General features: G+C 41.6%; 1 protein-coding gene across 1 annotated transcript in view; it reads right to left on the bottom strand.

Moving 5' to 3' along the window:
• Positions 1-12607, bottom strand: part of AGA (aspartylglucosaminidase) — a 50631-nt gene extending 38024 nt beyond the window's left edge. The window contains exons 1-2 of the mRNA XM_009882019.1: positions 12366-12607; positions 8891-9069 (exon numbers count right to left, since the gene is read on the bottom strand). Coding sequence (XP_009880321.1) covers positions 8891-9069; positions 12366-12607 — 421 coding nt within the window. The remainder of the gene's footprint in view (positions 1-8890; positions 9070-12365) is intronic.
• Positions 12608-14698: the final 2091 nt, after the last annotated feature.

Below are 14698 nucleotides of genomic sequence, written 5' to 3'. Positions count from 1 at the left end.
AATTATTTTTTTTTGTCTTATTTTGAAAAGTTAAAAACATTATGATTTAACTCTGATGCAGTTCCTCATCCTCACAGTAGTGATGTGGTTGTCTCCTCCTGTGTGAAGAATTCTGTGCTTTGTTTAAAAGATTCTGTGTATCCAAATACACTTATATGTGTGTCTGTATCTGTTTATATGTGTGTGTACATATGACTGAAGAAACTTGTAGCTGTGATCATCTGGAATAAAAAGGTTCTGTATTATTTTAAGGCTTTTGTTATTATTATTTCAACATTCTCCGCTACTGCTGTTTCAAACTGACCCCAATAACTCAGTAACTCTTAACAGCCGTATAACCTGTTCCTGTGAGATACTTAGATTTGCTTAATAACTTGTAGGTCTGTGCCTTAGAATATCAGTATAATAATAGGTATTAATTATAATAGCAGCAGGGTGGTCATGAAATTAAAATAAGATAGCTTTTCCTTAAATTTCTGATTACGAAAGAGTAAAAATGTCAGTCTTTATTCAAACCTTTGAAGTTATAGAAGACCGCGGGATGAGAAAAGGCTTTCTCATCAGCTCTTATTTTCTCTCTCTCTTTCCATCAGAACCCCACCCCCCCAACCCTTTAAAATACTGCTCTTTTAATTATTATTTTGTAACTCCTGGGCAAGTCAGAAGTATAACGATATAATTAAAGGACATTTTTTTCCTTTTGCTTAACTATCAACCATGAGGTTCAACTTGGGTTCAGACCCTCTTCTGTTTAGCCTTGAGGAGACAGAGAATTTTCTGTGCCACTCTATAATCCACAGCAAAAATTCGCCAACATTCTCCCTCCAATGATGCAGAGAGCATCATTTACATCTGGAGCGTCCTTCCACTTGTAGAAATGGCACTGCAGGTTTCTTTTCAGGTGTGCTTCTTCCTAACGCATTTCTAAATGGTTAGCACGCCAGGATTGCCTTGGTGGGTTGGCTGCAAAAAATCCGATTTCTCCATTTGGTAAAAATAGGGAGTGTAATTATTGTTTTCTTGTTGTTATTGCTGGTTTGTTGGGGTTTTTGGAGGGGAAGGGGTTGGTAGAAAAAGCTCTCATCATTGCGCTTTACTGGCCACCCTGGCATCTGCCTTCCTGCCATATGGCCGAACCTTTCTCATGGTGGTTCACGGCATTTCCTTGGCCAAGTGAACTTTCTGGCTGTTGGTTCACCCCCAACTATATCCCAGCCATGTCCTGATGACTCTTGTTGCTCGGAAATAAACATAGCTCCTTGCAGTTACATCATTCAACCAATCTGCCTGTTAAAAATCAGTGTCTTTAATATTTGAACATGAGTAATTTACCGACCAAGTCTTCTCCTGCAAACGCACCAAAGTGAGTCTTTGTTGCTTGTATAGTTGGCCCATAAAATTCATCAGAGTATTTGCATTAGCGTGGACAAGGTGAGACCCAGAGCTGGTCAAGTAGTCATTAAAAGATAGACATCATAATGAAATCACTTGAGGTTCGAGTGAGAGAATGAAAGATTTAGAAAATAAATAAATAAACATAAGATTTCAATTAGGATTTCAGCCATCAGGAGTGGAAAGAACAATGTGCTGGGATATACTAGGGATTTGCTCTCGGGGATTCATGCTGAACCCGTATAACACTATAGTAATGAAAAGCTGTATATCAGAACATGAGCTGCCTTCTGTCAGTCAAAACATTTCCTCTAGCTATCAGGGCAAATAAGAGTGGAATTTGGTCTTCATATATGCTGTATTAAAATTCTTTTCAGGAGGTGTCTATGCAAAGTCAAAACCAATATTGTTTCAGGTTTTTTCTTCTGTTTTTTGGTGGTGATTTTTTTTCCCCCTCTTCTTCCTCCCCCCTTTTACTTGCAGTATACAGTCATCATATGCTCAGTCTGACTTGGCCTCTGGCTTTATCAGCCTGGTTAAGACTCTAAACTCTAAAGCTCTAAACCGAAAAGGGTATGTAGCAGGAAAAAAAAAAAAAAAAGTCAGAATCAGCCAATTCTTTTAGTGCTTGATGGGATTTTCTTGGAAAACTGGTGAAATTCCACTGGGCCCTCCTCTGACTCATCGGGCACGCAGATACTTTCACGGATATGACCCTTCCTGAAGCTGATGTTCCAAACTGATGGGGAACAAATGTACTGCTGAAAGACAGTGGAAAAACAACCCCATCAGCCTGTAAGTGGGGAAGGCAGTGAGGCGTAGTGAGCTTCCACGAATTCAGATAGAAACTGAGAAAACTTTGGATAAAGCAGGAGAGGAAAAGAAAAACCCAAAGCCCTTCTTTAAGTCATTTCTCCGCAGCCCGCCTTGCTTTTGCTATCAACGGTAAAAGCGTTCTCTTCCCTAAGGTGATTACTTAGGAGAAACCTATCTCTATTATTCCACGCAATTACCTCTGAACGTACCCGGGCTCTTTCACTCCGTTTCTGAGACTCGCATCTCTGAGACAATTGCTCCATTTATCCTGAGGACTTTTCCCCTCCCGATCTCCTCAAAGCCTCGTGCCACCCTACCTCTGCCTCCTTTCCCACTCCCTGCCTCCCTGTCCTCCAGACCCCTGGCGAGCCGGGAAAGAGGGAAAAGGAGACAATTATACCCTCTTCAGCAACAACTACAAGATAAGCTCTGCTTAAAACGATGCTTTCAGCAGCCTGTATGGGTATTTTAAATATGACGGCGTATAAATTCTCTGTGCTCCTTGGTTTCCTTCTTACTGGCTTCATCTGGTGAAGCCGGGTTCAGATTCTGCGCTAAAATTGTTGTAAATCGCTCCGATAGAAAGTTTGAAACTTTCAACTTGCAACTCAGAATAAATAAAAAGAAATAATTATTGAATTGGGAAGTGATTATGCAATCAGTTCAGAAGCTCCAGTTGAGCTGCTACAATACTCCTTATTTTATGTATTTAACATTGTCCTACCTTTCCTGTTCTTCTTGTGTACCATTTTTTGGATATCTTGAAGTTTCCATCAGTAGACCCTTCATAAATACAACCAATAACGTTTCATATTACAAGGGCACTTATGCAGAAGTCGTTTGTACCACTTTTTGCCCAATTAATATCTTCAAGCTTTCTTTCATAGCAATTAAGGCCTAGAAACACTCAAGGCAATTTCACTGAGAATTGTTTCAATACCTTTCACTACAGAATCAACTGCTCAGGGGAGTATCCATGTGTGCAAACCCACTTCTTCTAAAGGAAAATTGTGGATCGGGATGTGTTGTGTGAAAATGAAACAGACGGGGAAAAAGAGGACTGTGCTTTCTTGGTAGCAGCCAGGTATCTTGGAAAATGGCAGGGGAGGACTCGAAAACAACTTTTCGTCATTTGGAATTATCAGAAGGTGAGAAATATATAATGCAAAAAGACTTTGTCAGTGAGCTTAGATGAGTGAAACAGGAGTTCAAAACCATTCTAAATGAGAAAATAGAAAATAAAATGTGTAAAAGATGCAGAATTCAGAATGCTGTTTCGCTGTCCCATGTACGTGAAAAAATGTTAGGAGCCGGGACCATGGCATTAATTATAACTCCAGATATTGTTACAATCGATGATGTGTTTTCATTGCAAGGCTTAGATTTCCCAACTTTCTTTAGAAGACCCCAGATACAGCTTGTGTGTTTAATGCCCACTATTTTAGATTATTTAATACTTATATATATGTATGTATACGTAATATACATATGGGGTTGGACTAGGTGATCTCCAGAGGTCCCTTCCAACCCTGACCGTTCTGTGGTTCTGTGATTCTGTAAGTGTATACCCCATATAGGTGTATGCTATTTTATTGGAAAATATGCGTGTTTTCCAGATGTCACAGCTTTGTTACTATTCTAGATGGTCTCACTAAACAATGCCTTTGGAGATACTCAGCGTTCTTGTCCTTGAGAGCCAAATGTTTTGCATGTCCTAGTCAAGTGCATCCTTCTAAGCCTGACAAGGTTATGGACATTGTCAGAAGCAGAGCCCCAAAACAAGGAATACAAGATTAACAACAGACAGTCTTAAATGATAAGAGATTAATTTCTTTAGCCTGAATAACATTGTCACTTGCAATTAATTTTAACTCTGAGCTCAGAAGAGTATGTAACTGGTACTTGGAAAATGAAAAACTGAATCAAGCAGCAAGTAGGGGCTATTTCTACTTTTATATTCTATTACTGCATTACATCATTATGTGAGATTCCTAGTTTTCTAAGTACTATACATGTCATGGAAGCTAGATAGATTAGGGTGCTAGAGGCATCTGTCGTAGATGTACTTTAATATTACTGTTCCTTATTACTTTGCTTTCACCGTTGTAAATATTTTACTTTGGTACCTATTATGTTTTTAACTGTAGAAAAATTACTATGTGTGGTTCTTCAGCATTCGTTTCTTTCTTAGCTACTTTTTCTGACTCTTGATTGGGAGGGATTTTCCTTACTATATACTAGTAATAAAAGGGGCATGCTACCTTTTTACTGAATTCCTCCTGTTAGACATCTCTGCCTTCCTCTACAGTTGCTCTCATTGAAGAATCTTCTCAATTGCCGATTTCTTGAAGGCCAAAGACTATTAAAACAGCCATTTTTATGTCTTCAGGGGAACTGAAATCCTTAGGTGTGTCTGGCTCTTCTATATTCACGTATATCCTTCAGAATAGTCTCCGTCTATCGCATTCTGGGCAGGTGGACACATTTCTCTCTTTTGCCACCTGGTAAGCAAAGGTTAGAGTTCAACTTGTCCCAAATCAGCTTATCCTTCTACGGGGTAGTCAAAGCCCACTTACAAACACTCTGCCGCAGTTTTACATTTTTGCCTCCCACCAGCATTCAAACCTGGGTGAATGTCTTTCTCTGTCAAAGCAGCAGTGGGAGGTGAAAATGAAAGTCCTTTTTTTCTTTCCCTGAGAAATTGGACTGTAAAAAGCTGTCAGTTTAAAAATGACATAGTGGCACAGCATTTCTATAAGGTGGCTCCTTTCATTTTTGACTCCTGCTGTCTCTCTGACAGTTGAAGTTGCAGCAGGAGGTAAAAACTAAAATGAGCACTGCTGGCATTTGCCCTGGAGCACAAAATTAATAATGGAAGAAACAGGACGACATCCAAAACCACCCCGTATCAGATGTCAGCCAATGAGGTTTCACCACTTCCATAATAAGGTGACCAGAACGATGCCCATTATTCCAAATACGATCTTACTCTCTATTACTTGCCTAGTGCTGGATCTATTTTCCCCATTTTATATTTGAGTCCCTGCTTTGTGGGTTACAGAATAGTTTAAATTCTATTAAGCTGTAACGCTATGACTCAGTATAAGTTTTCCCCCTCTGCACCCTAGATCTGGTCAAAATTTTATGGACGTTGTCTTTTCTCGAGCTTTATACCTCTCATCCTTTCTACATAAAGGTTTTGCTCCCGAATCACTGTTTGAAATACCCTACTATGTGCAATCTGTATATATGAGCAAAACTCAGAACCTATTAAATTGATAGCTTTTAGAGTAAACAGCCGCAGGATCAAAAAGCTGAGATGGTTTTTATTCTTGAAAACTCAAGAGCAGAACGTTTCCTGACATCATTAAGAAAAGAATCGAGTCATTATTAGGTGGCTGAGAGAAGGAAGAGGACTCAAAATCCTTCAAGCAGGGTACGGGTCTTTCTTCTTTTTTAAAAGACTCGGTGGTGTGTGCAAATCTTATCAAAATTAACATAAGTAGGCACAAACAGTCTGTTAGAAATTGAATACAAGTGTAGTTCCTTCTGAGAGAATTCAGTCATTTTCTGATTTTATCCGCATTTTGGTGGTATTTTCTGTCTTTCTTTTGACGAGTCAGGGGAGCTAATGTTGCAGGGTTGTGACTGTGGGCTTACCGGGCTATGCCATTCCTCCACCACACGAAGTCACGCCGTGTCATTCCGTTCTTCTGCAGAGCTTAGCTTTGAGGGTAACCTGTGTTTGCAGCACAGCTAACTTCTTAACAGGAATTATTTACGCTTTCCTCTGTTATATACCTTTCTTGCTAACTTTTCACTTCCAGCTTTGCTACTGTTTTTATCGGTATACACTTTTGTTTTGCAAAGGCGAAGAAAGGGGGCAAACTTTCAGCAAACCGGTGATGTGGATAATTCTCAAGTGCTGACAAATACACAAAATAAATACCTTGTAAAGAAAGCATTTTATTTCTTCATGTGCTGTTGCTTTCAGGCATTACATCAGTCATCTATCCCACAGCTTAAAACAGCTTTCATCTATTATTAGAGAATAAGAATGACTCAAATGCTTCAGCTGAACCCAGTGATCTCATTGATTTCAACATCTGTTAATGACAAAGAGAAGCTGGATTGGATAAACACTTCTAGTTTGTTACCTGTAGAGGTTTCTTCTTCAATTTCTAAAAACCTTTTATTGTATGTTTTAACCTCTTGTGCAATTTAACTTTCATTCTTGTCTTCTGATTTTTTCCTTGAGTCTTGTTTGCAAACTTAACTTAATTCTATAATCCTTCTTTAATATTTTTTTTTTATTATTCTCAGCTACTTTTTGTGCTTGCTTGCTCATCAGTCCAGTTTTCTCTAAAAGTTTTTTTCATTTTGGGAAGAGCCACAAAGCAGTTGGGCATATATTAATTATTTTGCACTCACCATTTCTGCTCTGTACCCTTTCACTCTAGTGCTCTATCCCATCCACTTCCCTCTGTGTTTTCTGTGTCCCTCTAAGATTTATCCTGATAAGTTGTAGTCTCTTTATGTCCACCTACGTATGTCCACCAACCTACTTACAAACATAAATTGTTTGTCATTGCTGTTGTCGAGGTACTCCTACGCCTTCGCTCTACTTCCCTAAGCATGTCTTTGCTTTTCAAGATATAACCATGCGTTACTCCTTTCCCAGTTTCCTCTTTCGTGTTTTGTGTGTGTTGTATTACTCCTTCAGTGTTTTATCCTGTTTTTTTTCCCCTGATTTTTCCTTCTGCTGAATGTTCTCCACCGTTTGGGTAGCTACTTGAAGTCTACATTGCCTGTAGGCATTTCCCCTTTTAACAACCTTTTTACATGTATTTTATATTGTCATATCTTGTTACTTGTCTGTTAATATTTGGCTTCTTTTTGTCAAACTGAATTTCAGGCCACGATTTTGCACACAGATATACTCTTTTTCTCTCTTGTACCATCACTCACTTGAATTCCTCATGTCAGGTATCAACTTGCTTCCATCAGTGGGAGAACAGGAGGACTACTGTCTTAGACCAAGTTATTCTGGTTTTGTTCATACGGTTTCCTTCATCCTGATGTTGAACTTGAGTAAGCTCCTTCCTTTATATCCCTTCGTCTGAACTGTTTATTAACCTCACAACACTTCTGTCTTGTCAAATTCTGAACTAACCCACTACCTAATTATTCCCTTTTCACATGCACATCCATAGTTCTAACTTGTGAGACTTTCTCACACACAGATCTTAAAATATCCCTCCTGTGGACTTCTTCTTCCAGTCTAGGAGTTTGTTTTATCTGTAGAAGTTGGAGATGTTGCCAAAGTTTCCGCTGTCAGCTCTCATAGAGTTTGTAGAAATATTTTACCAGTATGTCAAAGAATTCATTTATCTGAATCTGAATTCAGTGTAAAAGAAACAGGCTAGTTAGAGAAAATTTACCGCCCCTCCCCCTCCCCATTTTTTTTTCTCTTTGGACTCCTCCCCCCTTTATTTTCTTAATTAGTAGAATGTGTACAGGGTTCCATTGTCTTCTTTACTATTTTGATTCATTTTAGCATTGCTTTATATAGCATGTTAGGTGTGTGGAATGCAGTAAGGAGGGATTATCCCAGGTAAGCTAAGATGGATGATAACACAGCTGAGCCTTCTTAGCCTATGAATTGTCAGGGGTCTGCTTATAACAAATCTACTTCTTTTTCCTTGGTCTGCAAGGTTGACTTCCAGCACAAGTATTTTTTAATTTTTCACCGTATGGTGTAGGACAGGAAAAGAATTTGGTGCTAAGGGAGCAGAGAATTGAGCTTCTCTCTGTGGTTCAAAGTCTGTGATTCCTTGAACACCATCTGCACCATTTCCCAACCAGTATGTCGCTGGTAGACACAACAGTTCCTCATGGACAAGAGACTTGAGGGGATGGTGTGACGGTGTGCTTGCTGCCTTACCACAACCTGACCTTGATCTCCCATTACCCTGCCCAAGTGATAACCACCCATGGTGGTCACAACGGTGCATCTAGTCTTCATGGTGGCATCCAGCTCAACGTGGTTTTGGGGAAACAGGTACCAATACAACAGCCAAGGGCTGACTGGAGCAACGCGCCCACCTCACCACCATACTGGCACTGTGGGCGATATGCAGATATGACTATAGGTCAGTCTTCTCTCCCCATCAATAGTGACCAGCCCCAGAGCCCTCGGAGCTCTCCTGCCCGGCAGTGGCCGCACGCCGGGGTCTCCCCTTGAGCAGGGACGCCCTCAGGTTACTTCTCCAGGTTCAGAGATTCGTTGCCACCACAGCTCCTCGGTCAGTGACTAAGAGCGTGCCGAACTGTGAAATCTCAGCTACGTGACACAAAGGATTGACTGGATGGGTATAATCCCTCAGCCATAAACCGTTGACCCAGTCTGGGACTGGGACTGGATCCAGCCGCCCCCAGACTCCTCTCTGAGAAGGGGTTTGGAAAGCAAAGGGGGTCCTCTCTGAACCTCTGCTCAACGGGAGGGTCTCCCTGACAGCTCTGTCTGACCCTGTCCTCCGTGCAGTAAATAGCCAAGTGTGTCTTGCCATTGATTTTTTAAAATCACTGTTGCATTTACTTTGTTGAATCATTGTTTTATATCAATAAATATATTCTACTACTATGGTATATAGCATATATATATATGCTACTTCTCCCTTACAAGTGATGCGCTTTGCATCCGCGGCAGATGGTGTTCCTCTCTCCTCATCACGGTGCTCTGAAGGGCACAGAGTGTTTCTCTCTGCCGGGAACCTGCTGCTGTCGTCAAACTGCAGAGCTCCCTGACCTGCATAATCCTGCTCATCAGGCTTCTGCTGGATGGGATGCTGGTGCCTTGTACTCAAGAGCAAATGGACAGGAGCTCATCGAAGGATAAGTCAAAAACCCCCAACAGTATTCCGAGATGCTTAGTTCATAGGTCTGGTAAGTGCAGAGCATCTGTTGAAGGAGTTGGCTGTCTTCATCTTGGAAATACGAGTGTTTCCCTGACAACTCTGCAGAGGCATAGACAGTGAAATCAGCTGATTGCGTATTTCTCTGAAAAAGCATCTCAAATGTTGTGGCTGCCCCATCCCTGGAGGTGTTCAAGGCCAGGTTGGACGGGGCTTGGAGCAACCTGGGCTGGTGGGAGGTGTCCCTGCCCAGGGCAGGGGGGTTGGAACTGGATGATCTTCAAGGTCCCTTCCAACCCAAACCATTCTATGATTGTATGAAATCCAATGAGTTATGCTTCAGAGTCTGATACCCCAACACCCAATTTAAAGGAGAGGAAACAGAACCAATGCCCATCACCAGTGAAATACACTGATTTGATTTAACTGGATTTTAATGCCTGCCCTGCATTACCTTTCCCTATTGTACCGTCTTTGCTCGCCTGTAACTCACATACACACTTTAAAAGTCCCTAAAGTACAGTTACTCCTGCTGCCCTCAAGAGGCATGGAACACACAAACAGCAGGGCACCAGCTCCATTTATAGCATATGACTGATTAACTGAGGTTTTCCCAAGTGATTAATAACCCTGGAGTCTGAAGTGCCTGTGCAGCAAGACTTTAAGAAATGCCTTTATTAAAAAAAAAAAAAAAAAAGTTTGCTACCTCCCATGAATATCTACAAAATTGAAGTACCTAGAATCATCAGGTATTTCTGTGAAATCCTGCCCAATTGCCACGTTAGGTACACAAAATACGCTGTAAATCCCAACTCTGTTTTTAATGAGGAACAGTAACATGGTTAGAATGAACACCTGTTAGTTGAGTAGACAATTGGTGACAGCAATGTCTCTTAAACAATCTCATTCACAACAAAGGTTAAATGACTTGTAAATTATTTTTTTGTGTGTGTGTATATATATGTATTTTTAGATACTGTGTTCTAAAAAAAAATTAGCATGTAAGAAGTCTACTGCAGGGAGAATAATGTACTGTGGTACATCATAAAAACTGATGCTCTGGCAGTTCCCCCTTACATGAATGGACTGCTGTGCTTCTTGATCTATCTTGTTGAACTAATGAGCCTGAGTACGTTAAAAGTTAGGCATTAATATCATAATTCTGAACCAACCAAAATGCTGGTTAAATTTCTTTATTGCCAGTCTCTTTCAAAGTTACCATCACAAAACCCCAAACACATTAATGTTCCATAACCAGTCCTCAGGTTTGAGATTATTGTTATTCCTGGTCGATAACATGTTTTTTCCCTGAGGCATATACTGAGATTAACACAGTTGAGCATAAAAAGTATCTGATAAGCTTTAATAAATTAGTGTACTTTAAGAGTGTACCATATAGCGTTAATTGTATTTACAGGTGCAGATTTTATTGCATATGTCAACGAATGTGGATAAATTTTCTGTAGTGGAAAATGATGGGAGGATAACAACATCTAAAATAAGTGTGTGTTTTTGGTTTTTTTTTAAACCAGTAGATTGCTTTTTACTTAGGAAGGGGTGAAAGGGGAGATTAGAGATGAAAAAAAGGACAGAGAGATTTCTGAATTTGAAAAAAAATTAGTATTACATTTGTACTTACTGAATCAGTCACTTGGCAGACACAGGGCATCAATGTGCTCACGCTGAAGGAAGCGTACCTTATGAAGTGGCGGTTACACTTCACTATAAGAGAGATGTGCTTTCTTTTTGGTAATTATAATACATGTATTCAGATGGCAGCTCTTGTCCTTCCTAATGCTGCAAAGGGAGTATTTCAAAATAAACCTCACATTGAATTGAAACCGCTGGAGTAACCCCATTCTTCAGGATTTTGTAAATACACTTCTTTTTCCTATCCTGTAATGAATTGCACTTTTTTTCAGCTGTGGAAAATGGAAGACAAAGAGTCTCATTTCTTTGTATTATATATAATTTCACCTCATAGACTTTTTTTTCTTCTTTTCATTCTTCCTGTTTGAAGTCTGGAAGTCTCTTTTTTCCCCCTCCCTTCAGGCTTTACGATGCTAAAGTCCTTGGGGATAATTGAAGCACTCTGCCACTAGTTACGAATTTAGCACCTTGTCACAAAAACCCGCAGGTTCTGTAGGCAAGATGGAGCTCAAAGCAGTACGGACCTGGTGAAGTCCCAAGCGTTAGCCCTGGCAAAGCTGTGCCAGGCAGCCCAGCGCTCCGGCTCCTCCTGCGCTGCACGGGCTACTCCATCCAAGAAACTAAAGTACGCATCAAGAAAGAGATGGCCATGGGAAGGAAAGTAACCATAAAGGAGTAATATTTGACAGATTCTTTCTATATATTAAAGCAATCTTAATTTATCTGTCGCTCATAGTTACAGAGAAGAGGCAGAGCACTGGCACAGGCTGCCCAGAGAGGCGGTGGAGTCTCCTTCTCTGGAGATATTCCAAACCCACCTGGATGCGTTCCTGTCCAACCTGCTCTGGGTGACCCTGCTTTGGCAGGGGGGTTGCACCAGGTGATCTCCAAAGGTCCCTTCCAACCTCAACCATTCAGTGATTCTGTGATTCTGTGATGGGACAAAGTGAAGAAGCACAAGTGTGGTACCAGTGGAGGGAAAGTGGGTGCGCCACAGCTCCATCCCCTTTGCTCCTCAAATCACTGAAACTACAGTAGAGCCCAGGACGTGGGAGGGGTTCATACCTGGTGACTTCCCATCCCCTGCCAGTAGCTGGAGAGAGCTGCAGCCATCTGGAAGGGTAACTTAAGAGGACTTTTAACTTACCCTTCCAAGATGCACACTTTGAGATCCCAATATCTAGGGTTTAAACTGTGAATGAGACTTTGAAGACACCTCACTAGGTATTTGTCCTGGGTTCCGCTGGGATAGAGTTAAATTTCTTCCTACGTTTTGAATTTAGTATGAGAATAGTGTTGATAACATATTGTTTTAGTTGTTGCTAAGTACTGGAAAAGGGTAGATTTAGATTAGACATCAGGAAAAGTTTTATCGCTGTGAGGATGGTGATCCCCTGGCCCAGGTTGCCCACAAAGGCTGTAGATGCCCCATCCCTGGAGGTGTTCAAGGCCAGGTTGGACGGGGCTTGGAGCAACCTGGGCTGGTGGGAGGTGTCCCTGCCCATGGCAGGGGGGTTGGAACTGGATGATCTTCAAGGTCCTTTCCAGCCTAAACCATTCTAGGACTCTATAATGTTTACATTAGTCACAGACCTTTTCAGCTTCCTGATGAAGCTGAGACAGAGCATAGACAGGACAAACTGGACAAAGGAATATTCAATACCATAGACGTCATGCTTGGTATATAAATGGGGGTCATAACCTGCAGCAGAGAGGGTGGTTGCACCCAGACAAGCCGCGGCAATAGCAGCTCTGACCGGGCACCCTGCTATGAACTCGGCGACCGGGTACGAGGTGGTGAGGACTAGCATGCGAAGAGACACAAAAGTGCCCATACTTCAGTTCTAGCTGAATCATGAAGGCATTGGAATGAGTCAGGAATGTCTTGGGAATGCCAGATCTGGTCCTTAGCAAGCTAGACTATCAATTACTGCCCGAGCAGTCATTCATCCATTCTGCTCAGGTTTGGTAACTTCATTTCATTATCTTGAGAGGTCTTGCTCTCTTCTCACATAAAAAATGTTTGTGGTATAGACAATACAACTCTGCAGAGCTGTGGTGTCAGTCAGAGTAGATTGAAATTGCTGTGCCAGGCTGTCGTGGGCTACATAAAATGAGCTTAAAAAGCAGGTCACCAAAAGTATCTGGGCTGCTGGTGGATAGATTCTCTGAGGCGTAGGTCGGAAAAGAGTCTGGCTGTTGGCGTTATAAATAGTGGAACTGAAAAAAAGTTACTCCAGGAACAATGCACCAGGAATAACTTTTTTTTTTTTTTTAAAAAGTAACATCTGCCTTAGATCAATTAATTCTGTCATGATGTAGGAGTTACTTGGTGAAATTCTATGGCTTGTGCAATAAAGGAGGCTGAGGAGACTACGTGGTGATAATAGTCCATTCTGACCTTAAAACTTACGCATTTCAGAAATGTCTTTTCCAATCTGAGAGATACAAGGCTACATTTTAAAAAAGAATCCGCAAGGCTGTCTATGCCTTTCTGAAAGCATCTTGCCATTTTTCATTTTCTCCCCGTTAAAAAGGCTGATTGTCATTCCATTATAATTTCTACTTTGTTACTGTTAATGTTAAGAGCCTGATTTTGGTATATTAGATACATTCATCTATTATGTTTTATATATAGCTGCATGCCTGTCAAACACTGAATATAATAGGCAAACGAGTAGAGAACGTAAAGCAAAAATCATGTGCTTTCTTTTGCTATTCCTGTTAACACTGATGGATATTTTGGAGACCGAGAAACCTAAAATAGACCTCCATTACAGCTTGTGCTACCCACCTTCTTTGCTTGATTCCCCTGAACCTCGGCTCAGCAGGCTTTCTTCCACCACTTCCCTGCTCTTTGGATCAGCCCCATGTTGCATCCTTCTCTGAGGAGAAGGACTTGGGGGTGTTGGTGGATGAGAAGCTCAACATGAGCCGGCAATGTGCGCTCGCAGCCCAGAAAGCCAACCCCATGCCGGGCTACATCCCCAGCAGGGTGGCCAGCAGGGCGAGGGAGGGGGTTCACTGAAAGAGGGGAGATTTAGATGAGATATTAGGAAGAAATTCTTTCCTGTGAGGGTGGTGATCCCCTGGGGCAGGTTGCCTCAAGAAGCTGTGGCTGCCCCATCCCTGGAGGTGTTCAAGGCCAGGTTGGACGGGGCTTGGAGCAACCTGGGCTGGTGGGAGGTGGCCCTGCCCAGGGCAGGGGGTGGCACTGGGGGATGTTTAAGGTCCCTTCCAACTCAAACCATTCTGTGATTCTATGATTCTATGACTACTGGCTAAGTACCATTGGGTTATGCTGGGGTCCAAGAGAACAGTGGAGTGTTCAGATAGGTCTTACAAATGGGGTCGAAACAAAGGAATAAAAGTCAAAGCTTGCTTCAGAGGAGAAAGGCAGTAGGAGTGCCTCCCTTTCGGGCACTGGTACCTCGCAGTCTGTAAATTGGCTTGCAGCAGCCAAGTACAGCACAAAATGTACTGCAGAGAAGAGCAGCTATTATGTACAGTAGCCACTTCACTGATTGCAATCAATGTCACAAATTAGAGTGATTTCCTGGCTCGAGACGTGTCAGAGCTGAAGTTTGTGTCATGAGTCATGCTGCCTGGACACCCAGCTTCCAGGCGTTTGGTCTTACCCTCGGCTATTTTCACTTTTTGTCTTTTATTTTTTGCAAATGGGTTTGTGCTTGCTTGTACTGTGCAAGTGTGGACTGCTCATAATTCCAGCCGAGTAATATTCAATACTAAAAAGAAGCTCCCATCGTTGCTTCTTTAGTTTATATTGAAATATATATATATTTTTCCCCCAGCAGCAGATTTTCTATTCAGAAGTGGCAGATCTTTGTCAACTTTATCCAGAAGTTTGAGCTGAAATTTTAATACTCCCTCATGCTTGCCTTTTGTTGCCTTATTCCTTTTCCAAA

This window comes from Charadrius vociferus, unplaced genomic scaffold (genome assembly GCF_000708025.1).
Source record: "Charadrius vociferus isolate BGI_N301 unplaced genomic scaffold, ASM70802v2 scaffold141, whole genome shotgun sequence".
Classification (NCBI taxonomy): domain Eukaryota; kingdom Metazoa; phylum Chordata; class Aves; order Charadriiformes; family Charadriidae; genus Charadrius; species Charadrius vociferus.
This window is presented reverse-complemented; position numbering and strand designations above follow the sequence as displayed.